This window comes from Dermacentor silvarum, chromosome 7, assembly GCF_013339745.2.
Source record: "Dermacentor silvarum isolate Dsil-2018 chromosome 7, BIME_Dsil_1.4, whole genome shotgun sequence".
NCBI lineage: Eukaryota > Metazoa > Arthropoda > Arachnida > Ixodida > Ixodidae > Dermacentor > Dermacentor silvarum.
The window spans coordinates 26,361,882-26,389,451 of NC_051160.1; the positions used below are offsets into that span (position 1 = coordinate 26,361,882).

Sequence of the window (27,570 nt, forward strand, 5' to 3'; positions counted from 1 at the left end):
TAGGGTGCTGGGGCTTTCGCCGGTTGATTTGTGAACCTGCGCCCGTGTTAAGTGCGCATCGGCTGTGCGTTTCGTGGATCGCGAATAATTATTAATGGCTTCTGGGGGGCAGCATGTCGTTCCTGGAAGCCATGTAGCACTCACCAACTATATACATGTAGGGTGAGCAGGCCTGAGTGTGCTGTTTTGTTTACAGTGCGGCCGAAAAAGGCACGCTGAGTTCCCTCTGCCGTAGCGGCTACTTTGGAGTTTGTTGGTGCTAACTCCTGCACTTGCACCTCGCCTTTTTGTAATTCTTTTTACACATTCTTTAGACATTTCACATAAATAAGATGTTTTCGAGTGCGCAGCCTTCCGCGTCGGATTTAGCAAAGCGATGCACTTAATTGTTTACATCAGCATCTACAGCCACAGATCGTTGTTAGCGTCAAAAAATGGGGAAAGGTGCATATATGAAAAGGCGCTGATATGAAAGAATGTCAAAACGGTGAATAAAACACACATATCTGCTCATATGAGCCGCGTTGTTCCATCGTGAGACGAGTCAGTATGAGCGGCTGAGCCACTTAAACAATGGCGGCTGTGATCCAGTTACAAATATTGGGCTGTTAATTTATTACTGATTTTCGCTTTTCTTTAACTTCGTGATAGTTAGTTTGCGCGTATCATAAAGCATTATTAGAGCAAACTGTGCTCGCATAAGCGCTCAATTAAAGGCCGTGTTGTTCTCCTCCAAAAACGCGGATGCCATCGCTGACACCGTTGGTATATAACTGAACGAAGCGGCTGTTTATGCTGCTGTGCCGAATGTACCGTCTCTTGTTTCGGGTTTGACGCAGAGATAAAGAGTACATCTCAGGAATTAAGAAATGTGTCAGCATGCCAACACGTAAAAACCCACCCATCTACGTTGCGAATACGACCGGCAGCCTACGGGAACGGTGACGTACAGATGTTGGCACAGGCGTTGGGCACAGCGCTGTGTCCCCCTTGCAGCTTATTGTGTACACGGTGATCGAAGCGAAGGGTAGTTTATTTCAAATCGCTAAGGTTAGAATTGGACTATAAAAGCAGTTTCCTTCATTATAACTTGCTTACTTTTCAGTACCGGTCCGCCGGTAGCGGGTGCGCGAACTCGACGGCGCCAGGCCTAATTAACCTTAGCTGAACAGCATCAACATTGGCTCAAACTTATGTGCACGGATGGAGCGCCAGGCCTAATTAACCTTAGCTGAACAGGATCAACATTGTCTCAAACTTATGTGCACGGATGGAGAGGGTCGAATATTGTGCATTTCAACTTCGTAGGCATGTCTTGACTCACTTTGAGCGCGATTATTTATATATACTAACGAAGCCGTTGCGGCTATCGCGTTATCGGTTCGATGGCCGATCGCGCGGGGTTCGGTCGAATGATGGTCGGCACGCTGATTTTATCGGTGCCGTCGACAAGAAAGCCCGTCGCAGTACGACAACTCGCGCTCGTCGGTTACGTCTTGTAGGCCTGGTATGATAAAATGGTCTCAGCGACACAGTGCTGAATGGTCGGCCAATCGTAGGCTGTGCTCGTCTTGTCGGTCTCGTATCGACCCAGTGTTACCGCGCCTTGAACGAGTACGTGAAGTCGGTCACACGCTGCCTCTACCAGCAAGCGAGGACCGACGCTGCAAGAAGTCTTCGTCAGCAACGTGTTTTTAAGTGTCGACTAAGTGTAACGCAGGGGTTTATCGATAAATTTGCTATTACAGCCATGAATGCAAGGCGGCAACTACGTGGTTCCCTATGCAGTCTGGACGAAGCCCTCACCGCTTTCTGTTAAAAGTGGAGTTGCAGTCTTACGCTACGCACGTTTTCGGTACCGCACCGACGTTGAGCTACCAGTGAAGTTTCAACGAGTTACACAGCACGAGTTTGCACTTGCAGTAGCGCGCGTGCGAGCGCTTTTTTTTTTTTTTTTTTTTCGGGGGACGTTTTCCTGAGACGGGCCGCACGGCCGCGCGCGCGACCCTTCCAAAACGTTTCGCGACTAATCCGCCAGGGCAGGGCGCATGCGCCGTAGCGCCGTGAAAAAGGCGGATTGCTCAAACGGCTTTTCAGAATTCTTGTGGGAAACTTCATAGAAGCACTTCAATGAACACGAATGAAAGTAATAATTTGCTATTTTTAGTATAAGTACTGAGAGTTTAAGCACATCTGAAGTATATAATATATGTGTCTAGCTCCTGGTTCCAAGCTTGTGTAAGTCGGATCACGTAAAAAAGAAAAAAAAACTATGAAGCAGATTTGTTAGCGTCAATACAAGCCATAGTGATGTCCATGCTATGCGGGAAAGCAGTAGTATTGCAAATGTGAAAACGCGTAATTTTCTATTGTACAGGGAGTACTTGTCTTTACTCATTGCAGTGGGCACCTGGTTCGTTTTTTACGGCATTCTTTAGGCTCGCGAAGCAATGGTTGTGCGGTCAGGTAAGCACACAGAAGCCCCCTCATACTTTATGATTGCGTTCCATCAGCTTTTTTTTTTTTTTTTTTTTTGTGTGTGTGTGCAAGCAAGCTGGCCCATATTGCGCGTTCAACTGGCCGTGGAGCCTCCGCGTGTTTTGTTCACTTCATATATAGTGCTGTACATTAATGTTGAATGCTGCACAGTATTGCACAGTAATGAATAATTGCAACTTGCAGAGGCGGTGTTCAAAATGTAAAATATTAGACAGCTAGTCAAGCTTCAGTCGGTCTGAAATCAGACCGACCTTCGAATAAAGCGTACTCTTCTGGGAGTCAAAACCCCAGACAACGGGAAGGATTGCTCGTAATAATTTGTACATACGCTGTCGAAGCGCTCATGATGGGGAAAATAAAGTGGCACTTGTGGGGACTGAGGGAGGCGCCGGCGCCATTGCGCGGGCTTCACCTGTTCTGCTGTCCCTCGCCAAGCCCCCGCCCGCGCCTAACCGGTTCGCGACTGCTAGTAAGTACAGCGGAGACTTCCGCTTAACACGTGTTTCATGGCAATCGTGGAGCTCCTAGGTGCCTAGGGACATAATCGCTTAGGGACTTTTGAGGCACTGGTCTCCGCTGAGCGTGGCTCTCTTAACTCCGGGACCGGGCGCAGGGACCTTGCCGAGCGCAGCAGCTCGTATACGTGCGTAGGGAGCGAATCGTTTAGGGCGCGTTGAATGTCTGGCGGTGTCTGGGCCACGCCGGCCGCGCTTTATTATTGTAGCGTTTGTTCTAGTGGCGGAAATCCTTGCAGTAGTGGTGGTGTGGCATGACGGCTTTTGATCTCGGTGAACTGTGGTGGTGTAAACAAGCGGATACTGCTCGCGTTTGTACCCCGGTGCCGCGGCGGAAGCCGCGGTGCCGGGCGCCGACGCGAAGCGGTGGTCGTTGGGGTGTTGTGGAGCGCAGCGTAGCAACACCCCCCTCCCCCCAAAAAATACTGCTCCAGTCAGGTAGACTGCTTCCTCCCTGATAGTGAGATTATATTTGGATCATCAAAGCATTGATGCGTTTATTTCGGTATATCATCGTTTCTCTCTGGCACCCGCTTGTCCTAAATTTTTTCCTGTATATTTTTTGTCCTATATATTTTCTCTCTCGCACCCGCAGCTCCATATTTTTTTCTCTTAATGTCAGTTAGAATATCGGCTATTCCCGTTTGCTCTCTGATTCACGCCGCTCTCTTCCTGTCTCTTAACGTTAGGCCTAACATTTTTCGTTCCATCGCTCTTTGAGCGGTACTTAACTTTTTTCGAGCTTCTTTGCTAACCTTCAAGTTTCTGCCCCATATGTTAGCACTGGTAGCCTGCAATGATTGTAAACTTTTCTTTTCAACGACAGTGGTAAGCTCCTGGTCACAATTTGGCAATTTCTGCCGTATGCGCTCCAATCCACTTTTATTCTGTAAATTTCCTATATCATGATCAGGGTCCCATGTGAGTAATTTACCTATATAAACAATACTAATAGCATTTCTTTATTAATATATTTCTTACAATTCTCAAAAACAGAATTTAGGTCAGCAAGCACCTTTATTATGCTTACTTAATGTTCTACTCATATTCCTTTAACGTATTCTCTTTAATTACACTTTTTCTAACTTTTGTTTTACTGCCGCCCCATTCATGGCATATCCGTCGTAGTAGGCTCGCATTTCATGTATAGGATGGAACCACCGCTCAACCTTGTCATGTGCCTGGCAGAAGAAGAAGAAGAGCTGGACCTGGAAGTTGTCGGCTTTCTCAGGTCTACAAAAACCGCGCCATGGCAGAGAGAGCGCCTCGACCTGGTGAGAAATATAGCGCTTACATGCATGTAACGCTATGCGGTGCCTCTTGGCTCAGGTGGTCTGCACTGCGGACTGGAGAATATAGACTACTTTTCATTTTGGGCTAGCTACTATACAGCCAACTCAGCCTTGGAGGAAGAAAGCACGCTCGCTTATTCCAGGCCTCATAATGTCCCTTTACTGTGTCCCGTGACATCGGTAATCTTGAAAGTGAAGCCCTTCGTTCGTCCGTTCGGTCGTTCACTATAGCACTTGAGGCAAACCCACGAATTGAACAACAACAAAAAAAGTTGCAGTATAGCCTCTAACTCGGGCAACAATGTTTATTAAAATAGCAATTATATGGATACTGCAGGCAAATTTTCGCCGGAGCCGTCATGTTTCCTGGGAAGTCCAAGATCGTATCGCACCCGCGCGGCGTAAGCTGTGGCTGCGTGGACGAGTCGAGAAGGATGGTGGCGCACCCAGTGTTGGAGGTCACGTGATCAAGCGTGCTCCAGAGGGAGCGCATATGACGCCGGTCTCTTCCTCTATATAGCAGCCGTGGCCGCGCTCCTGAGCGCATATACGCGGCCTCCGTACCGTATCTTGTAGATATAATCTGCGGCGGATACATAGGTCCGCCTATACAAATGCTACAAAGAAATGCGTGACCCATGGGGGGGGGGGGGGGGGGGTCACCTTTGTCTTCAAGCACAGCAGCCCAATGTTTAGAATGTTTAATGTTTAGAACATTACAGGCCACGCATGGATATTTCTCGGGCCAAAGTAGCTCTTTGAAACGTCTGTCGCGAGCCTGCGTCACGTGCCAGCTTCTCGTATTCTTCCTTCGTGACAGTTATGTACGCGCTTTCAGACGCTATGTTAGACGGCACTGCATTCGCAATCGGCACATATTTTAAGGCGAAAGCCTTAAATCTCTTATGTTTCAAGGTCACTTTGTGAGGTACAGAAAGTCACACGGAAGGTCACACGAGCCTCCACCAATAGGCGCGCACTCTAGAGTGACGTCATGAGCCGGACGGCCGGTGACCCCGCCGACGGAGAACATGGCAGCCCGCGCTTCGAACTGGGCCGAGTCGCCGTCAGCGGGACTATTTCTTTACTCGCGGAGGTAATCGGCTGCCGCGCTTCGGTCACCTGGGTGGAACCTCTTCGGTCTTCTTAAGTTGTACCCGACTATAGCTTCGTTTACATGAAGCCGATGAAGTCGGGTGGAGTCTGCTTGTTAGGGCCGACATTCATGTAATGTTTTTTTTTTTTTTTTTTTCATGAAATTCATGTCTTTGGGTTCATGTAAACGCTAGCGGGTCGAGCCGAGCTGGCGTCGAGGCTAGTTGTCTCGAAGCACGCCTGCAAGGGGCAAGTTGACTCGCCCAACCCGCTTGGCAAGATGCATGCAAACGCGACCGCGGGTCGAGCTAGTCGAGTCAACTCGACTTCCGACTCGACCCGCTCTCGCGCCGAGTCCATGCGAACGAAGTATCTTTTTGCAATATTTCATAAGGAGATGTTGTTACTCTTCTCTGTTCGCAGCGAATGCGCCGGAAGCTCAGTAAGTGTTAAAACCAGTAAACTGGACTTCTTTTTCTGAAACTTCTCCTGTCTGTTCATATATGGTTGATCGACATCGCTTTTCTTTTACTCTCCTGCAGAACCTCGGAGACTGTTCTCGAAGACAATGTGTGAGTGATACTCAGCAAACCAGCGCGCGTAGGGCCCGTATTCGCGAGCCGTTTTGCAATTGTATAACGCTATACAGTCGAACCCGGATATAACGAATTATTGTGTGTAAGAAACAGCTGTAAGTGCGCCTTGAAATTTTTGTATAAAATATTTATTTTACATATCAAATTATCGATATATCGAATTATTTCACGATCACCTTCGAGTTCGATATATCCGGGTATATATACTGTATATATGAGCGAGGAATGGAGCTAGTTGGCCCTGAAACGTCTTGTGTAGTAAACCTCAGTTTTTCGTTGGAGGAGTTGATCACTTTGATTAACCCTACCCAAAAGCCAGGTTATCTAAGTTGAGATATAAAAAATAATAATGAAAGCGTGGAAGGCGGCGCCCGTGCCTCCACTGAAGTAAATATAGTCACTGCGCTCAAAGGGGCGCTAAATTAAAAACACTTAACCTGTTCGGACTGCCAAAGAATTATTCTAAAGCTGTTATTTTCGTAAATTACGCAGTGATACGTTTATTATCAGAAGATAAAGTGAAGATGAAAGTATTATTCTTTTTTTTTTAATTGGCGCACGAACTTAACCCGGATTAACCTCAGTGTCAGTATACCTCAGTGTCACGTCAGGGATTCCAAAGAATTTTCTCGGATTTGGGCCGTTGTATACCCAGCCAATGTTTTCAAAACTCTCTAAGTTCACTCATTGGTTTTTTTTTTTAGAATACAATATCGCTCATCTTTAGCAATTAAAATTTATTAGCCTGAGCGAACGCCGTCTGAATCTATGACGTCATGGCGGGCTATCGCAGGGAAAGGCGAAGTGGCGTCTTTTTTCTGGCTTTGCTTTCCATCACGGTTATAGAGCGGTCTTTTTTGAGTAAATTTTATTAGAGCTCCAGTAAAACACGTTGTGGGGCTACTTGGTGCATAGCTTTCAAAAGATGAAGCGCCAACAGTGACAGCACACTACAGGAAGGAACAAAGACAGGACAGGCGCTTCCTGTCTTTGTTCCTTCCTATAGTGTGCTGTCACTGTTGGCGCTTCATCTTTTGAAAGTTATTAGAGCTCGTATGTTTGTTTGTTTTTTCTGTTGTACGTCCCGGCTTTAAGCACTTCGGTGTTCCTGCATGTAGCAGTGCAGTTTTGCTGTATCATGCATGTTGTTTCTCAACAACCGCAGGAATCTCTCAGAAGCATCAGATAATTTTCAGTTTTCATGCAGATCATTACAGAAGCAGTTATAATTATGTTTGATTTTTCTTTTATTGTTTCTTTTTGTTCGTCGCGAATGTGCGCCCGAGGTTTTTGTTCTACTGTGTATATGTTGGCTGCATATACATGCTCATAACTGTAGAAGAAGAGCTTGTTGTTGGGCGAGTTGGTGCATATTAGCAAACGTTTTTTTTTTCTTTTCTTTTTTTTAAACTGCGCGAAGAAATGGTCGCAGAGAGAGAGAGAGCATGGAACAAGCACAGGCGCAAGACCTGGAACAAGGACTACGCCCGTCCTTGTTCCATGCTGTCTCTGTGGCCGTTTGTTCGCGCAGTCAAGAAAAAAAAATATCTTTGCTCATGTATGCATTGCCTGTTGGACGTGAGTGCAGTGTTTGTGTTGTCTTTGTATGCGCGCTCAAATTGCGTTAACATTCAAGAATGCGACGCACGGGGCTTCGATCACTCTCCGGAACGACCATCCGCGGAATACTTTTTAAAACTTGCCGGTCGTTAGCACTGCAATTGTGCGCGGTTGGGTGCGTGCTCTCTGTTGAAACGCAGCACCCGCGAGTCTTCCCGCATGCACCATCCGATGCTGCACCTAGCGTTCGGCTGCACCTGCCTGATGGGGCTCGTCGTGGCCTTCGCCGTCGGCATCGTCCTCGTCATCGTGAAGGGTGAGGCACGCCTTTCAGACTCGCAGTTATCGCGAAGGCTATAGAAGTATACGCACCGGGCTATAGCTTGTCGCTTTCGAGGGCTATGGCGGCGCACTTGACCATTTATTGATTACGAGTCTCAGCGTGCGTTCTGACACCACCTCCGAATGAGGAGTACCGGCGTGACGAAAAAATAAAAATCACATCATCTCACCCTACTCGGGCAACCATGGTGGGATGCGAAGGCATCGCGGGGGGTGTGCATCGAGTTTACGTTTACGTTCGGCTTCCCGAGCCTTCCTCTGCTCCGCGGCGGTTGCGCTGCCGCTGCAACTAGCGCCGACGTTGACGTTGTTCATGGCGTTTCGCACATCATTGCACAGAGTGAGAATGACGGAAGCACAGCGAACGCGCGCTTTATACTGCGCCGCGACACTTGCGCCGCCTACCGGCGTCCCCTTAGAGAGAGAGGGACAGAGTGAGAGAGAGAGAGAGTTATATGCAATGATTTGCTGCGCCGCACCTGTGAGGCCTCCATACGCAATACAGTTTCTCTCTACTCTGTCACTATCTCTCCTTCACGCCCTCCCTGTACAGCGCTGTTGAGGTGCCCTCACCCGAGAGGCAGTTACGACTTTTCTCCTATTTCTAAGAATCACTCACGCACCTGTGACGGAGAGGGGGAGAGGGGAGGAAGAGAGCGCACACCTGCGTAGGAGAGGAGAATGAGGGAGAGTTGCGTATGCGCAGTATGGGTGCGGACGCCGCAGAACGGACACTGCCCCGAGCATAAGATGCTCTCGCATCTAAAAAAGATTTGCCGTGGCTGAACGTGGGTAAACTAAGTTTGTCGAGCGACAGCACGATTTCGCTTGCTTTCAGAAAAGCCACAGACGCTGCTCGGCGCCGTCAGCGACTACCGCATCTGCAATTGCACCACCAGACAACACACAGACGCTGCTCGGCGCGGCAGCGCAGCAGTGAGCGAATTGACCTTCATGCTGCGTCTCGCTTCAACGCGAACTAAGCGTCGAAAGCAGAGCGCATACGAAGCTACCAGCACTCGGAGCACTTTGTACACATCGCAAATCGCTTTCAATTCGACGAGGACCACGCACTTTGTCCACATCGCAGATCGCTTTCAAGATATGGGCGCCCACGCGGCGTATGCGCAGCAGCCGCCGGTAGTGGCAGGCTAAGTCCCAGTTGACCTTGGCTGAGCTTGAAGGTCAGATTTACGGAACCAGGCGCTGGAGTAGTAGAGCTATCGCTCTAAAAGCTTTATCAAAGAATGTGCCCGTCTTAACCTCTGAAAAGACCAACCTGCACTGCGAGAGCCAGTGGCCAGAAAATACAAATGTGCCAGGTGTACCAGCCCCTGGCTGTTGCAAGCTACTTCGGCCGTTGGCACTCTGTGTGTAACTTAATGTATATATATATATATATATATATATATATATATATATATATATATATATATATATATATATATATATATTCTAGCTGTCAACTTAATATCTCAATACAAGGACCACCCAACGCCGTGGACGCCAGTGAACAGTCTGATATGCCTCTCAGCGACGTATGTACGCATGAGTGTACCCAGAAATCGGAAAAGTGGGGAAATATACATGTCGACACGACAAAGTTTGTGCTCTTTCTAGTCTAGCATAAGTGCGTAACAATGTGATAACGCGGCAACACTGATGCTTACCTTTCTCCTGCCATTTTTCTCGTTCAGCCGCCAGAGCTCAACCGTCTAACACCACAGGTACGTTCCGCAAGTTCCGCCGCCTATACACGCCGAGTTCGTGTGCGTCGACGTTGCAGGTGGATATACAGTTTCCCTATACGAGCTTTCACCGAAAATGTTACTCTCCACCTGCGGCACTTTAATGCTCCCTATACATGCTCCACTGGACCGTGCCCTGTGGCACTTGTAAACACCACACCCAGTCAAATCCTCTATACCCTTTCCATATTTTACTATTTGATCTACCTTCCCCCTTTCCTTTTCTTCTACTTCATTCTACTCCCTTTCCCTCTCAAATAAAGGCATCGTGAGCCTCAAGATGGGGGTCTAAAGTCTGTCACAATCGCTTAACTCTTTCAAAGTTAAATAAAACATACCGCATATACCCACTTATTTATTTATTTATTTGCACAATACTGCGGACATCTGCATGTACAAGCAGGAGTGGGCTACATGAGCAAATACAAAAAAAAAAAAAAAGAAACAAGCGAACATATTCAAATATTCCGTATTCCAGAGATGGTCTAATAAATGTCTCAGTATAGGTCATCGATCTTAGTGAAGGAGAGGAGTCGCCTAACTCAAGTTTTCGAACTCCCAAATTTTTTTCGGGCTGTAGTGCATACGTTGTGTATATGGGTCGTTAAGACTGGACGTTAAACCGTCCTAGATATTTGCATCTCTGTACTTCTTCAATAGGGTTGTTAATTATATGGTAGGCGGAACGACGTTTGTTGATCTTATTGGTAATGCACATGTGCACAGTGTTTGTGTGGTTAATTATCATTTCCCATTTATCGCGCCAGTCAACAATGTTACTCAAAGTGTTATACAGATCAACTTGGTCACTGACAGCATTAACAGGTGTAAAAATTACGCAATCATCAGCGAATAATTTCAAAGATACAGACGATTCCGCCACGTCTACAATATCATTAATGTAAATATTAAATAGGAGTGGTCCCAAAACAGACCCCTGCGGAACATCTGAGCATAAATCTCACGCGAACAGTATCCCTCGACGTAAACGTATACCGTTTGCGGTTGGATAGGTAGGTGGTAACCCAGTTTATTATTTGAGATGACAAACCGATTCCTTTCATTATTAAATAATGACTTACAGAAACATACCACCCGCTTTCTTTTCTTTATACAATACGCTTCTAATCATGCTTAAACCCTGCAATACGCACCAGCTAGCCCAAGTTTCTTTTCTAATTTTTATTTGAGTTTGGGAAGGCTCCGGAGGTTGACAGCAGTGGTCACCATAGTAGGCTGTCCGTCAATTATAGACAGCACACGTGACCTACTTAGACTACGTTAGTATGGCATGAGCTAATAATGCGTTTCAGTGCACCAGTTGGCTTGGCTCTGACACATGGTGCAATTCTTCTTTCCGATGCAAAACTGAGGACAGGACGTGATGGACTGAGACGCGAGACAGATGTAAGGTAATATGAGCTACATGCATGCAGCAATGACCTCATTAGCTTCACGGGTGTCATAACATAAGGAGTTCGAGCTACACACGCCTTCGCGGCTGTATCGAGAATCATATGAGACACGTGAGCGAGGTTTTATCGCAGAAAGGATGAAGCGTGAATGACTGTCGATCTCCACGTTTCTTCGTAATTCCGCGTCTTTTCCCCCTCCACTTCGCTTCCGACAGAGGTCTCCGGCATGAAGGACAAGTACAGCATCTATCTTGTTTCCAGTAAGTGCACGAATTACGAAATCGTAACCACTGTTTATACCCGAGCAAAATATTTGACGCGATTATCGACCGTTTTCAAGCACTTCCATTTCTGGGGTGAACGGTGACATTGTCACTTGCTCAGCGAGAATCCGAAGTCAAGGTATGTAGACTTAAATAAAGAAATGTTACCGAACATTACAAAAAATGCTAGGGTAAAGTGTCCCAGGCTGGCCTTGACATAACTATAGCTGATTGATTACGTTGTATGCGGCCTAAACTTGCTAAGTATGAGATAAGTAAATGATTCCCCAGATCAATTTTTAGCAACTAGAGTTCTGTATCTATCTATCTATCTATCTATCTATCTATCTATCTATCTATCTATCTATCTATCTATCTATCTATCTATCTATCTATCTATCTATCTATCTATCTATCTATCTATCTATCTATCTATCTATCTAATATATCTATCTATCTATCTATCTATCTATCTATCTATCTATCTATCTATCTATCTATCTATCTATCTATCTATCTATCTATCTATCTATCTATCTGGCACAGCGCCGGGTGAACAGGAGATACGGGAGGCCGCGGACAACAGCGACTACGTGTGGCCCTTCGGTGAGCAGCTGTTGTAAGTTCCCCTCGTAATTAAAAAAAAAAGGGGGGGGGGATATGTATCCCCGTGCCAGATTAGCTCCCTCAAGGGCTGCAGAAGATAGCGCCAACCCCTTTCCTTTCCAAATGAACCACTTAGTAGTAGTACCCACGAAGTCGGCCTTGCACTCAAAGCTGTATAGAGCATTCTCGAGTGCATGAAGTCTCTCTCCTGAAAATAAACAGGCTGGCTTTTTATTGGCTCAAGCTTACACTCATTGTCACCCGGGCGAATGGTACGGGACCCCGTGGGCTGCTGTCCAATGTGTGCTGCTGCTCCAGCGTCCACGGTGGACATTAGCCACCTGTCGAGGCTCCGTCTTCGGAGCGGAGTATATATCCTCGAGAGAAATTTCTTAGACCAGTCAAGCTAAGAACGGATCAGGCCGCGCGTTTGCTCGTGAACGATAACTTTGCTGAGTCACTGCTGCAATTTCTGCACGAGGAAGGCCTCCGCGCTTTTATTGAAATGCACATAACCTCCTAAGGCCCCTTGTATACAATACAATGCACAGTACCTCCAACATTTTTTTTTTTTTTTTGAAATTCACTCGGAAGTGATTACGCAAAATGTTCATTCTGGGTATGAAGTAAAGTGTATGTGTAACTGTAATGAAGTGGTTTAATTACTCATATTCTTATCATTCCGCCTTCGAGGAATTTGACACTCAATTCATCTAGACCTCTGTGTCGTTCCAGATGGCCGAAAGCAACCATGATGTGTGTTTCGAAATCACTGAGATGGCGTGAAAATACCGGACGCGGCAGCAACATGGCAATGTACTACACGTAGTTTCACCTTCATCTCCGCGTTTAAGCAATAAAATGCAATTTTTACCATAGCAAACATGTGGAGAGAATGGAGATAGTTATTTTTTTCACGTACATGGAGACGCAGCTTTTTCCATCAAACCTTGGTATTAAATTTTAAAAATTGTTTTTTTTTTTTTGAGTTCATAACATAACGTTAGACAATCAAAACCACATTGAAGAGCCATTACATCGCATAATTGTGCTCGGGTCTCATACACGCCTTAGGGCAAGCTGCTCAAGAAAGTGAATAATGAATGGGCCTATGTATAAAGGCTCTAGTGTGGCCCATTATAAAAACTGGCTCTATATGGCGAGTTAAAAAGAGAGCTTGTCATCGCGTCCTTATCCGTTATGCTGAATATGAAATGTGAATCGCAGCGGCACACTTTCATAAATGCGAGTACGCCATCCACGGCATTCGGACATGCGTTGCGTAGCTGTCATCCTGCATTAAGATTTGTGGATGCTCAGGGTTCTTCTGAATATTTTGCTGGTGCGGTTTATACTCGCCAGTGGCGCACCGACGGGGGGGAGGGGGTTCGGGGGTTGTAACCCCCCACCCACGCGTCCAGCCCCACCAGTCCAACGTGTACCTTCAGTGCGCTGTTCATGCATTGTCATTACAATTCAGGAGGTGGCTTGAGGTCGAATTTTCCTGATTAACAAAAACACTGTATATCACTGTCTTGTATTTATTCATTCACTCTTAAATTACTTTGAGTAAAACGCCGAGGAAATAAACATCGTCATTATTATTATAATTATTAGGCATTTTATTTGCTGTGGGATTCCGCTGTGTAAAGCAAGGAAATGACATATTGTGCAAAGTGCTTGCTACCCCCCCCCCCCCCCCCCCCCTGCCGGCAGAGATCCTGGGTTCGCTACTGCTACTCGCAATCCGAGAATCACCAAGTGCTTGCTACATGCAGCTTCCGCGCGTGTCTAACCTACTTGTGTGTGTTTCAAGGTACCAAGAGCTGCAATGTTGTAGTTAATATTTTGGGCACGCGAAGTTTTGTTCTAACACCATGTTCTGCCCGCATTGGGCGGACAGTTGTTGCAGTCGGGCATATATAACTAGTATCACCGGCTTCTGTAGCATCACCTTTTGAGGCTGTGCTCCGGTATTCGGGGTATTAAACACAAGATATATGCTATATATATGCTATATAGAAAAATTCACATTATACAAAAATATTCTTCTTCACAGTCACTAGAATGTAGCTTTATCTCTCCAATACAACAACAAATGTCATTCAAATAGGTCCAGAGGTTGTCTCATTGAAGCATTTCTGCGTTTTATACGTATGTACATTTGAATACGGCGACCATCCGAGTTGACCCCCAACTAAACATTCCTCTCAATGCAAATAAGCTAACAAGTGAATTAAAATGAACGAGTAAGTATTTCTCGCAATAACGTGCCCCCCCCCCCCCCCCCTTTTTTTTTTTTCTGTTTCATGGTGAAAACGGCCGGACACTGTGGCAACTGGGTACCTGCTCAGCCGCCCTGCTCAACCTTACGGCGAATGGCTGAACACGCCTTGTGGAATGCCTCAACCGACGGGTCCTCTGAAGCGTTGTGCGCTGACGAGCGTTTGTGTGATTTTGCGCACGATAGCGCTAATTTTACATCCAATAAAAATAAAAAGGTGTATGCCTCTTGATGGAAAGCTGCGGAGAAGTTAAGCTGGTGACGACAGAGCTCGCGAGGGCTTCGTCAGCACGTGACAGCTCCGCAGATCCGCGGTGTTGTCTATTGAACACTGTAAGCCGATTTGCACCCTGTGTAACTCACACCCTTACACCCTATGCGGGTGTATAGGTTATACAGTGATCTGCACTCGTAAGGGTGCAAATCGGTTCATAGTGAAGTCTGTACTGCACATGTTGAATGATATATACATATAATACTCGTAGAAACCACGCAGGAGTAAAGTTGTTGTTAAATCGAATTTATTAGCTTGCGCGCTCGCAGCGCCCTCCGGAGTAAAGTTGCGCAATACGTTAGCATCACAAAAATGTTGGTATGTGTTTGAAAGAACATTTAATCCAGCAAAAAATATTGTATAGAGTGGCACAGATGCAACAAAGAAACGACACAGGAAAAAAATAAACCCAGTTCCACCCAACGTGAAAACAGCGGAGCTGTGGTTTTCTTGTGTTTCTCTGTGATTTTCTGTGATTATCTGTGGGTTTCTATGATTGTGTGTGAGTTTCTGTGATTATGTTTGTTTTCCAGCGGTTTTCGTGTGATTATGAGTGATGTTTTGACTTTTACTGCTTAACATTCCCTGCTAACTCCCGGTCGAGGAAATCTCTTGCACCGCCGGTCAAAGGGACATCTCGGCGCTTGCGTCTTTGTTCTGCCTCTTGCTGGGACAAATCAGGGTTCGCTTTCCTCCAAGTACGCTTTCTTTCTTGCGTAGCTCCGGATTAGCCTCCCGCCGCTGTTTCGCCTTACCACTGTAGCCTTGCGCTGCCCACTGACTATCCTCGTTGGTAGCGGATTCCCGGCGGTTACGTCTGGCTTATGCTTCCCTCTTGCGTAGCTCCGGATTAGCCTCCCGCCGCTGCCGTTTCGCTGTCGATTCCCGTGCTCGAAACGTAGCATTCGCCCAGCGACGGCGCTGCCGCTCTCGGGCGAGCCCCGGCAGCTGCTCGCGCTAGAGTACTCGCGCCGAGCGCAATCCATGGCGATAAAGGGCGCGTGCTCTGATTGAACGCAGCGCCCCTTGCGGTGGGTCTGGGAACCTGCCCCCTTCGTGACACCGGCGGACAGACGGACGGCGCAGCCTCGGACCTACAACAGCCTCCGCTGTTAAAAAACTGCCTTTCATACAACTGACAGCGTCACAATAGCGTGAACGAAGTTAACGTTCGCTAGGGTAACAACTTCTCCGCATCGGAACATGGTGTTAAGAGTATACAATAAAATAAGGATACGTATAACCATGCATTCAGTCAGTGGCGCACCGACGGAGGGGTTTCGGGGGTTCTAACCCTCCCCCCCCCCCTCCACGCGGCCAGCCCCACCAGTCCAACGTGTACCTTCAGTGCTCTGTTCACATTGTCATTTCAATTCAGGAGGTGGCTTGAGGTCGAATTTTCCTGATTAACACACACACCCTATCATTGTCTTGTATTTATGCATTCACTCTTAAATTACTTGGAGAAAAACGCGGAAGAAATAAACATCGTCATCATCCTTGGCGTCATTAGTTATTATAATTATTACGCATTTTATTTACTGTTGGATTGCTTTGGCTAGAGAAAGGAAATTGCATATTATGCGAAGTGCTTGCCCCCCCCCCCTCCCCCACAAGATTCAACCCCCCCCTGGCAGAGATCCTACGTGCGCTACTGCATTCAGTCAACCTAAAAGGGCGCTACATGGCCCAACGAGAACAGTGGTAATGGTCGACGACGAGAAACGATCGACAACGACAAACCGAATCCTCTATACATGCAGTTGGTTTACTTATGCTCGACAGGTTTAGCAAAGTCAGTTATTTCTCCGACCTGCTGTGTCCTTTGCTCCAGAATTGTCCAATTCGCTCGCCGTATTTCACTGCGTCACGTCATTCCAGTTTCTTCTTATTGGCTGGAATCTAGAAGTGTTTGCACACACTCCACTATAAGGTCATACTGCAGGGACCCCCAGGGAGTGACTCCCTGTAGTGAAATTTGTTACTGGGCGAGTTGATTGAATACTAAGGAAAGAAACACGGAAAGAAAGCTTAGGAAGGATGACGTGCGTAGAAAGAAAAAGGGTAGGCGCTTCTACTCCATCCATCCCTAATGAAAGACATACGTGTAGAGAATTTGGCCGGAATTCTGTATCTACAGCACTTGCCACGAAAAAAAAGAAAAAAAATATAAGGAAGGTTATACCGACGCATTACACACAATAACATGCAGCATTACATAGTGTATATACTTGCAGGCGGAGCATTTCATGCCTATACAAGTCTAACAACACGCACGCACACGCGCAGACAGCACGCACGCACGCGCGTCCTCTCTACCTTTACTGACACGTCATCGCATACTGCACTTAATATCTGCGAATTCTCCGCTAACCATTTCTGAATCGTGGCAATCTATAACATAAGGTGTGGGCATAGTTTCGCAACTGCCTTAGTTGAAAAGCGACGAAGACGAAAAAGGAAGCAGCGTACCAGGAGTAAAATCATTTTTCTTCTTTTTTTATTTTTTTCAGCTCGTGCGAGTCGCACTGCTTTAAATTTCACGTTTTCTTTTCCCTCTATAGCAAAGTTTTACAGACTATAATAATTTTAATTTGCGAGCCTTTGAATTTTGTCTTTGCTCAAGCGGGCCTGATTCCTGGCCGATGCGCCACAGCGGGTAATGGGCCACACTTTCTGAAATCACCATCATCGTCATCAAAAAGCGTCGACAACAACAGCAGCAGCAGCAGCAGTAAAACAACACCGAGACGGACGAGGACTTCGAGGCTGACCAGCGAGGACGTCTCGCCGCTGCCGGCGTCGTGTGATGAGGCGTCGAGAACCCCGCGTGTGGTGAAGCCTTCGCTGCGTACGCGCGCAGTTTCGCTACGTTTGCGTCCGGGGTCGCAACTGCTTGCACACCGACCGTGCATGACCATGCGCTGCGCTTGACTCGACCATTCCGACCTGCAGTGCAGGATCCGGACGGACAGCGCAGCTAAGCAAAATCAGCTGGGCGGCCAGGGTACGTCACGTGGGGTCATCTTCGTTGCACTCTATATGGAATTCGGGGGCCCCTTAGGCGTGCGTGGTTGTGAAATACTTAGTGCAAAAGAAAAGGCATGACATGAATGGAAAAGGAGATAATGCCTGCGTGTGTGCGTGTGTGTGTGTATATATATATAGAGGTGAGGGGAGGGGGTCCCATGCGACTCATCAGTAAGGTGTCCCTCTTGGCGTCTTCTCTACGTGTGACTCGTTCGTGCATTACTCTGTTAGCTATGACATGAATTACAAACAAACAAACATGACATGAATTACAAACAAACTGTAACTATGACATGAATTACAAACAAACAAACGTGCGCGGCACACGTCGCTTTAAGGTTAGGCTTCTCCACATTAAGATGTTTACTGCGGAGAAGCCACCTCTGACGATCTATTTCTGCAAAGGTGAAAATGTTTCGTTCTAGTTAATCACTTGACATCTTCCTGTGCTGTACTTCACACTGATGAGTGTGAAGCTTTTAAATCGCGAATAAAGGTTCCCACGGTTAACATGCTTCATGCAATTGATCTGCCGAACTCAGTGTTCTCCTTTGACGTTCGTTTCAATTCTTCGCAGCTCCCCTCGTCCGCTAAGTCGGCAACAAGAACGGTCTCGCCCGCCATGACAGCCTGGTTTCCGCGCATTGTAATCTACGTATGCCTGGTACGTGATCTACGCTCACCGCACTTTGCACCACGTGGTGCGGACGCGTGAGTCCTGCTAAGCATGTTGAACAGGGAGGAATATTCTGTAATTGTCCACCTAGTGGCAATGTCCATTTCGTCTACTGTCGAAGCGCTCATTGGCTAGTGGTCTACTTCTGACGTGTCCCCCAGCCCAGCCAATCAGAACTTCAACAGCAGATGAAACGGACATGTTGACTAGGTGGACACTTACAGAATACATCCCGCAGATGAAATAAAGGACGTCGATATGTGCTGATTCACCGATTTCTGATGCGGTCGCAGGTGGCGCTTCACGGCCGACTGTCGCGGGCTGTTCGCATATCCCAAATCTGGGCGAACACAACATCATTTAAGGTGCGTACATCGTCGACAAACACTCTCAGACGAAGGATCTGTCGCCCTGATACGTGCGTTACTGTGTGCGACAGCTTTTTTGTGTGATAGACTCTCTGCGCCGGAGAATCATCTGTCATCAGAAGTATGCGTGCGTAGTGTGATAATGATATCATTAGATGTGAACAGATATCGGGCGCCTGCGCTGTTCGCGAACGCAAAGTCACCCTACCACGTCTCATCGTGACGGAGCATACTTGCAGCCCGAAAGTTAGTGAAAGTGCTCTCAAGCGCGTGGTACCACTTAGCCAGGTAACCCGCTTTGCTGAGTCATGCCAGTATACCGTGATCACGAACAGTCGCAGGCGCCGACAGCCGGCGATATATGGTGCGCGTTCGCGTGTTCCATTTCATATTTCTAACGAATGTATACAGACAAGCCGCAGAGCGACGCTGCCGTTACATTTCATACGGAACAAATATATTTCAGCGAACTCGACTGACGTGAATTTTCCGGGCAGGCAAGATCAATAGACGTGGCCAAGTTTCCGAAAAAGTTACCTTTGTGGAGATTGTTGAATTCGAAGAGTTGAACAACGATGGAGAAGTGTCAACGCGTGCCTATTATCTCATCAATTCGGCACAGTGCGGCTAAAGCTGTGGGTCTGCCAAAATTAACCGGAATAAAAAGGGCTCCCCCGTTGTACGCCTCTGATCTATCGCCTTCCGCCGACTGAAGAAAAGCTTCACGGAAGTATTAGTGCGTCACAATGGGCGATCGTGCATTCCCTCTTTCGTTGAAACAAAAGGAGGTTGCTCTCGTTATGGATTGGCTGACGCTAGCCCTATCTACAGATTTCGTTGCACTGGGTAGAGTATATTAGCCCGCTTTCTTTCTTCTTTATTACAGGGGAGCTGTCTGTGGCTAAGGTTCCTTGCATTTTTCGTGTCCGTCAACAGATCTGCGTGTGCAAAAACTCAGCTCCCGAATTTGATGCAAAATCGCTTCATGCTGTGCAAAAGCTTATATGTCTCATCACTTGGTTATGCATTTTCATTGATTAGTTTTCAATGCGCACCATTTTCAAAATCGGTAGGCTCTCAGGTAGATAATAAAGGTTTCGCAAAGATTTGCCGCTGTGCGACCCGCGTCGGCCATGTGTACGCTCGCACCGCCCTCTCTTTGTCGTCGTTCCAAGCGCTTGAGTGCCTAGTTTCCTTCCGCTCTCCCGGCGTGGCGGTCCCGTCGCGCGTGTCTAATTTCCTCCGGCTCCCCGAGGTGGCGGTAGTCTTCCATGCGAATGTATGCCGCCGATAAAGACCGTCGATCAAAATAAGTGTGTGAGTGTGTCTTTCTTCGGGATGACCGCCGTCGCCGCTCAAGATAAATAAAATTTGCTCATGCCTTTGATCTAAACTCTGTGTCACCTCTATGTCGTGTTCTAAACTGCTTCGCTGGTAATCCACCTTCACAGCAGTAGAATGGCACGTGATCTTTCCCCTCTTTTTTGCTTGTACTGTACGCCTGTGCGTACATGCACCATTGTCTGAACGGGTGGCTCTGCAGATCGACTGGGTGCCGGAGAGCGGCAACCGCTTCTGCCTGTGCCACGCCACGGCCCAGCAGTTCCAGAAGGGCCTGAGCTTCTTCGACTGCATCCCGTACCAGAGGGAGTCCCGCTGCGACCTCTCCGATTTCGGCAACTGCACGGCGCCCCCGGGCACGGCGCTGCAGTGCAGCCGCCACCTGGCTTCGCGACCCTCGGTCGTGACCGGCCTGAACCCGGGAGTCACGTACGCGTTTTGCGCCATCGACGAGAACCCCCTGTCCGCGTCCGGATACGACAGCTTTGCCCTCTGCACGCGGACCTGGACGCTCGACTCCGGTGCGCTATCTTGCTCGAAAATTGGGGGCTTATATAACCTTCGCATTTGCGGTCGTCCAACAACTTTGAAAGCGCGAAGAAGCCAGCACTACTCGTAAGAACGAATCGAAGCCCGAGAACTGGCCAACTAGGTTGAATAAACGTCCCAAAATTACACAGTGCACGTTGCCAGTGAGGGGCGCCTATACCTGGGCTTCTTTCATGCGCACCGAAATCTCAGACCTGCCGCGGTAGCTGGGTGCATGGCTGTGGCGTTCTGCTGCTTATCACGAGGTCGCGGGTTCGTTTCCCGCCCTAGGTGGCCGCATTTAGATGGGGGAGAAATGGAAGAAAATGCTCGAGTGCTTAGCTTTAATGAGGTGCGCCCGAGGTGGTCGAAATGAATCCGGAGCCATCCACTACGTCGTCTCTTACAGCCCCTGCTTTGCGATAATCAATTATTTCTCCCTTCTGGCCTTCCTTCCTTTCTTCGGTCGTTGATAGCTTTTCGGTGAATATCACGCTTCCGTTGATTCATACATTTTAACATGATAGCTTATCCATCCATGCATGTGTATACACGTAAGTGAATTGGTTTGTCATAGTAAAACAGACCGCTGGGCTGAGAACATGTACACATCATTATCATCATCATCGCCATTATTATTATTAATGATGATCATCGTCATCACCGCCACAAACACAAACACCAACACCAAAACCGTCATAATCATCAGCAACAGCCTATTTTTATGTCCACTGCAGGACGAAGGCATCTCCCAGCGATCTCCAATTACCACTGTCTTGCGCTAGCTGACTCCAACTTGCGCCTGCATATTTCCCAATTTTATCACCCCACCAAATTTTCTGCCATCATCGACCGCGCTTCCTTTCCCTTGGCTACCATTCTGTAACTCTAACGGTTCTCCGGTTATCTGCCCTGCGCATTACATGGCCTGCACAGCTCCATTTTTCTTTTTCGCTTAATGTCAACTAGAATTTCGGATATGCCCGTTTGCCCTCTGATCCACACCGCTCTCTTCCCGTCTAATGTGCACATATTTTGTATCTAAATCTTGACAACAAAACAGGAAACAAAACATGACCAGAAAGACAACTGGAAAAGATTTTATAAACCCTTTTACATTTGTCTCTCTTGTCCTGTTTTGGTTTCGTGCTCGGATTTTCTGGCTGTGGTTCATCGCTACACGGCCGTCCGATCATTTCAAATGATCAGCGTTCAAGCCCCATCCCACACGCGCATGTATGCATATGGTTCCACCAATCCAGAGCTTCGGTTCCGGGCGTCCGCCTACTCCTCCTTCATGGTGGGCCTCGAGTGGCGGCTGGGCAACGAGACGGAGCAGCTGCTCAACGTGCGTCTGTGCAGCTCGGCCGACGGCTGCCAGAGGGCCTGCCGCGACAACCTGCTCGACCTGAGGCGGGAGAAGTTCGTCGCTTGGACCGACCTGACGCGCCAGAGGCTCAGCCTGCAGGTTCGCCGCACCGACGGGGTGCTGCTCTATGAGACGGCCTTCGACGCCCTCAAGCAGAGTGCGTATTAACAGCGGAGCTGTTCTCGGTCGACCCTGTGCCGTCGTGCTGATTGGCGTCACGCTGGTCACGTGACCTGGGAGCGAGAGGGGTGAGAGTGAGACAACCAGCTGCTGCCGCGTCGAGAAGGGGGCGAGTGAGTCAGGGAGCCAATGAGCGTTCGCGAAAAGTAGGTCAGCGAGAGGGCTCGGTGGGGTATAAACAAAAGGAGACAGTTCTTTCTCCGCATTCGTTCTTCGAGAATGACCAAGACTGCTTATACTTCCTGAGGAAGAAGCCGCCCGACGTGAGCGCCAGTGAGAGCTTGCTCACGTCGTGAGGAACACGCTAGAACTCCGTCGCCCGCGGACGCCGACGCGTCCCATCCCCCGCAACATGCTAGGAACGCCGTCGCCCGTGGACGCCGACGCGTCCCATCCCCCGCAAGTAGCACCGTTCGGGCCAGCCAAGCGGCCACGAATGCACAGCTTCGCTGTTCGACCATCTTCACATAGTGGAAGGGGCGGTGATTTTTTTATTATAAAGTCAACACTTAATCACGTGTACGAATTGCACACCCCTGTGCATGACGCGTGTTTGTGCGGCTATACATGGTTGCGACCCATATCATAGTCCGTGGTCGCTCCCCGTTTGAGCCACGGCGACCATGTTAACGGCAACGCTTATGGGGGCCAGGGAAAAACAATGCACGGAACAGCCGAGGCTAATGATAAGTGTTTCGCTTATGCATCCGTGTGTACACGTAAGCGAATTGGTTCGTCATTAGAGTAAAGCGGACGTCTGGGCTGGGAACATGTACACATCATCATCATCGTCGTCGTCGTCGTCGTGGTCGTCGCCGTCGCGAAAATGTTACTTTATGAAGAATTGTTAAATGGGACGCCATTGTGCTTAAGGAGGGATATCTGAGCATTTTAACGCAATTAAAAAAACAAATTAAAGACGGATATCTTGTGAGCGGTACCATATCTTACATTTCTGCTAAGCACACGTGGCTAAGCACAAGTGCCTCCTTAAGTGAATAATTAAAACCCTAAAATGAGTGAATATTTCCTTGTAATAACTGCCTGGACATTGCGATTTGCTGGGTAAATAATTCGTGACCGCCTCTTCAGGTAATCCACGCGAATTGCCCGTATGCATGGCGCTACATGCTTCGTGCGATATTAAAAACAAAAGAAATCTGTTCCAGGAAAAAGTTCGTTATGACGAAGGGCAAACTCGACGATGACGTCACATGTGACGCAGCGCCCGACCGGCCGTGCCAACTCCGCGCTTCCTCGCTGGGCCCGTCCAGCGTGCGCGTCAGCTGGGTGTTGGAAGGGGGCAACGCGGACGGCTTCGTGGTCAGCCACTGCTGGTTCCGGCTGTGCCACACCAAGGTGTACCCGCAGCCCAGCCTGCGCCACGTCTACATCAACGGACTGCTGCAGTGGAGCCGCTACCGGTTCACGGTGACCGCGTTCCGCACCGTCAACAAGACCGGCATCGCCATGGGAGAGCCCAGCCACGCCGAAGTCTTCACCGACGGAGGTGATCGCTCATTTGGTTCGCTGAATTCGATTCGGCGGCCACTTCTTTTAAAGCTTTCCACTTTTAAGCTTCGGCCACTTTGGATGGCTGCAAGATCTCGCACAATAAACAGTGGCGCATGTCTGGCGCCCCAAGTTGTCTCAGGATGACGCCAGTTTCGAGATATTATTTCCCGAACTTTGCAGAGAAATGCATTGGCGTTCCAGTTACTTTCCTGCTTCAATGCCGAAAACGACGTTTTGTTAAGAAAGTAACTGGAACGACAGTACATTTCTCGGCGAAGTTCGGGAATTAATGTCTCGAAACTGGCGTCATCCTGAGAATTCGTTCCAAGTGGATCCGCCTTGCGAACTCCACGGCTAGATTTTGTAAATTTGAATATGGGCCATGAGGTAATTAGTTGCAACTTAATTAGTGATTTTTAATTAGTCGATTATGCATTTCAATTGTTTGTGCAAGTAATGTCCACCTATTCGAGTAGACCAGTTGATCAACTATAATTATGCTATATGCCACAGGACACCCTTAAAATTTTTTTATTAAAGTGTTCTATGAAACAGCCGGGCAGCTGATGTCTTGTCGAGCGGACAAAATAGGCCACTGGGTGTGTGCTCGGATAGACAACTTGCTGCTGGTTGCTGTCCGGCCTAGTAGATAATTTGGATCACTAAGTGTGTGTGTGTGTGTGGGGGGGGGGGGGGGGGGGTGTCACGTGGGGGCGCCACTTGGTTTGTGTCCGAACAGACAACTTTCTCACTGCGTATGCGATATCGGTATATGAGCCCATTCTTAGCCGCTATCGGGTAATGGATGTGCCAAGGTGACACAAGGAGTATTTAGCACTAAATATATTAAAGCGATAACTCCCCTATAACTATAACTCCCCTAGTTTGCGCTGAGATTTACTCTCGGTGTGTCATACTGGTGTACGTGCCCATAAGGTTTCGCGATTCACGAATGGCATGGGATAATACGGCAGCTCACTCAAGAAAGCTATCGCTGAGAGTGACAATCATCTTCGATAGTTTCTGGCACAATAGTTTTTTTTTTTCTTACGCACGATTTAAATATAGATCTCCTGCACGCACTTCAACTAAGTCGGCTGAACTTCGTTCACTAATGCTTTGAAGATGCTATTTGGCTGTTCGTGAAAGATAAAACGCTTTGTTCAGCGCTCACCGGCAAAGTGGTGTATCTCGAAGCCTGGATGAACGAATCAGGAAACTGATTTTTTTTTTTCTGCATTTGGAGATTTACCTTGAATTTCGTATAGATACTGCTAGGAACGAGACCTATATCAGTAGACCACAAGCCAGAACTGAGGTTTGAGTCACGAAGACAAAAAGAAAGAAGAAAAAGCTGTCTCGTTGTTCGCTTCCAGGAATGCTGACCTCGATCTGTTCTCTTAGGGATCGTCAGCACGCACTTACATGTCCGGACCGCTGAGCACAGTCATTCTCGTAATGACGCAGGAATCAGTTGCCTTGAAGGGCAAAATGGCAGTGTTGAAAGCGGTGATAGCGTCTCTTTGGAAATGAAACAATCTTTGGGCCTTCTGAGCTCGGAAAAGAGAGTTAGCTTCGTCTGGCGTCCTAGCCCTTTCATTCGCTTCGGCGTGACGACGACCTCCAGTGCTTGCTGACGTCAACTCACAGATGCATCGAAATCGAATCAAATCAGCCTGGCACCGAGTCAGCGCTAAACTTGTAGTCATGAACGGCAAAGGGAGGTACAGAAAGGCTCGACTGACCAACTGGTGACGTGAGCTTTTCATTCCATTCTCGCTCGAGTGTCCTCTCGCGATAAAATTACGCGTGTTCGTTTTGCTTCGAATCAACCGGGCATAAACGAGACTAACGAAGGCTGAGAACAGCTTCAACGTGACCGACTTTCACGTGTGGTTTGCGAACGTCGACGCTGTTTCGAAGGCGCTTCACGTGTACGGCTGACATAAAGAGCGTTATCCGAAGTTGGCTTTCCGGCATTACGAGTCTTTGTCAGGAGAAGCCCGCCCACGTGATGTTCTCTAGAAAAAATTGGCGCTGTCGCCCGACGGGCGAAGCATTGACAGCGATAACGATGTTTAGCGTTGCGCAAGGACTACTCGTAAGGTGTCGTAACTACACAAGAATTCGCATGCGGCATGCAAGGCAACTGCTGCTGCTGGGCAGAAGGAACGGCACATGGCAGCTATCAGCTATCGGACGTTTCACAACATGGCCTCCGAAAGCCGTTGCGCTTTTCCGGCGCAGCAGACGACTTTCAAGGCATCCGCGAGAAAGCCGTCTGCCAGTAGGCGACAATAAATTCGCGCCAGAACGCGATCAGCCTTGAAGGCTGATCATGTAAATTAACTACTTTTTTTTTTAATCTTAACATTTGCCAACAGAAGTTCGGCAAATTGTGTTACATTTCTTTCCATGCAAAATACCGCAGTAATTCTTTTGATATATCTTAGCAGTGACCGAAAAAATTAGTGCGGTCGTCTTCCGGTAACTATTTTAGCGTTTTCAGCCATTTTTTGATTCGGCATCTCGCATGTTTTTCTCGCGTGCATTAAATTGACTAGCACTTGGATTAAAGCTGCTGGCGCTTGGATTAAATTCGCTGGCGCACGGCCTATTTGTGCTGGCACTGGGATTCAATACGTTGGCGGTATAGGATTAAATAGTCTGGCACTGTGATTATTTCCGTGGCGCTTTGATTATTTCAGCTGGATATTGGATTAACGTGAGGAGGAAAACCCGAATCGGAGGCTGCATGCGTGGTTTGGAAAGCGCAGAAGCTCACCTGCCCATTATATCGCACGTTAGAAGAATGGATTATTTTAAAAATAAATCCTCGGCCTTGTAACATATATATTTACAAATCGTTTGATCAATTCTGGTTCTGCGGTATACTTCGAGACGAACTGTCGTGCACGTGATCGTGTTGAACGAGTATCAAATATAAAACTGGTACGGCTTTTCATCGCTTGCTGTCTCCCAAACTCTTACAGATTTAACCGCAGTGACGTGGGTGTTGGTGCTAGGCCTTCCGGCCTTCATCATTTCCCTGGTGATGTGCCGACGAAAGGTCAGTACATATTGGACTATACGTTGGTTCTTATATAGTCTGTAGGTTCTGCTATTTGAAAAATAATAATTATAAATAAAAACTATAGGGGTCAATTTCTTGAAAATTGTCTTTCAGGGAATACGAACTTTGAAAAATTGGTCACGAGAAACAATAATTCCGTGTGGACAGGCATTCGTTACAGAAGGTTACTATGCAGCTCTTTATTACGGCGCTCCGAAGAGACAATCTGTCTTCGATGTATCAGTTGCTCAAATTAGCATACATCGACCTGCGAAGGATTTTTTTTCTCTCTCTCTCTCTCTCTTCTTATGCGAGCACTTTACAACGAAGCGGTTTGTTTGTTGTCTGACTTTTCACAATCCTCTTTTCTAGACCTTTCCCAAATTATAAACCTTGGCCTAATAAACACTCAGCTTCTGCCTGACCTGCTTTTATTATTATTTTTTTCCCCTCGAAGGTGGGCTGTTGCTGCGGCCGTTCAAGGCGCGATGAAGTCTGGCATGTCCGACATGGCAGGAACATCGAAGGCCCCGGCGGGGACGCTTTGGCGTTGCCATGATTCGTGAAGACACATTTCTGGTTGCTGTGCAGCCCACGAACACAATCTGCGCCGCAATAAACGCTCTGAGCGCTGACTAATTTATTATGACATGTCTGTTTCTTCAAATCCCTGTGGCTGAGAATGTCTTCAAAATCTGGCGCGCTTTTTAAAATTTTTTATCCGTTATCTATACCTTCTCATGCTCTTCGCTGCGTGCTTAAGTGTGTGAAATCAAGATATTTGTGGGAAAGTGGGAGGTGTTTTTATTTGTTTCCTAAGTTTTAGAGAACCGTCTTCTCGAAGAGAAATGGCTCCTGCACCTGTTGAATCAAGATAGCGAGGCACGTGATGTCGCGAATTCATTAAAATTGTAGTCTACAAGTTTACAACCAGCTTACACGTAAGTACACGGCTGTCAGAATTGTTTGACGAAGTACTTCGCACTGCGGCGACTAAAATT

General features: G+C 47.6%; 1 protein-coding gene across 2 annotated transcripts; it reads left to right on the forward strand.

The window, feature by feature from the left end:
* The first annotated feature begins 17,125 nt into the window (after positions 1–17,125).
* LOC119457786 (uncharacterized) lies at positions 17,126–27,206 on the forward strand. Of its 2 annotated transcripts, XM_037719502.2 has the most exons (8): positions 17,126–17,496; positions 18,097–18,183; positions 18,489–18,560; positions 20,107–20,425; positions 21,695–21,958; positions 23,207–23,491; positions 26,490–26,566; positions 27,027–27,206. In XM_037719502.2, the coding sequence occupies exons 2-8, from the start codon at positions 18,142–18,144 to the stop codon at positions 27,126–27,128; spliced, it is 1,161 nt and encodes a 386-aa protein (XP_037575430.1). In that variant the 5' UTR covers positions 17,126–17,496; positions 18,097–18,141; the 3' UTR covers positions 27,129–27,206. The 2 variants fall into 2 exon arrangements, with proteins under 2 accessions (XP_037575430.1, XP_037575429.1); XM_037719501.2 differs by lacking the exon at positions 17,126–17,496 and having other exon boundaries at positions 17,910–18,183.
* The last annotated feature ends 364 nt before the right edge of the window (positions 27,207–27,570 follow it).

Bases quoted from the DNA above. Each gene is read 5' to 3' on its own strand.
- LOC119457786 (XM_037719501.2), top strand. From the start codon at position 18,031: ATGCTTCATGCAATTGATCTGCCGAACTCAGTGTTCTCCTTTGACGTT. The intron at 18,184-18,488 runs GTACGTGATCTA...ATGCGGTCGCAG, and splicing joins TTGTAATCTACGTATGCCTG to GTGGCGCTTCACGGCCGACT. The intron at 21,959-23,206 runs GTGCGTATTAAC...CATGTGACGCAG, and splicing joins CTTCGACGCCCTCAAGCAGA to CGCCCGACCGGCCGTGCCAA.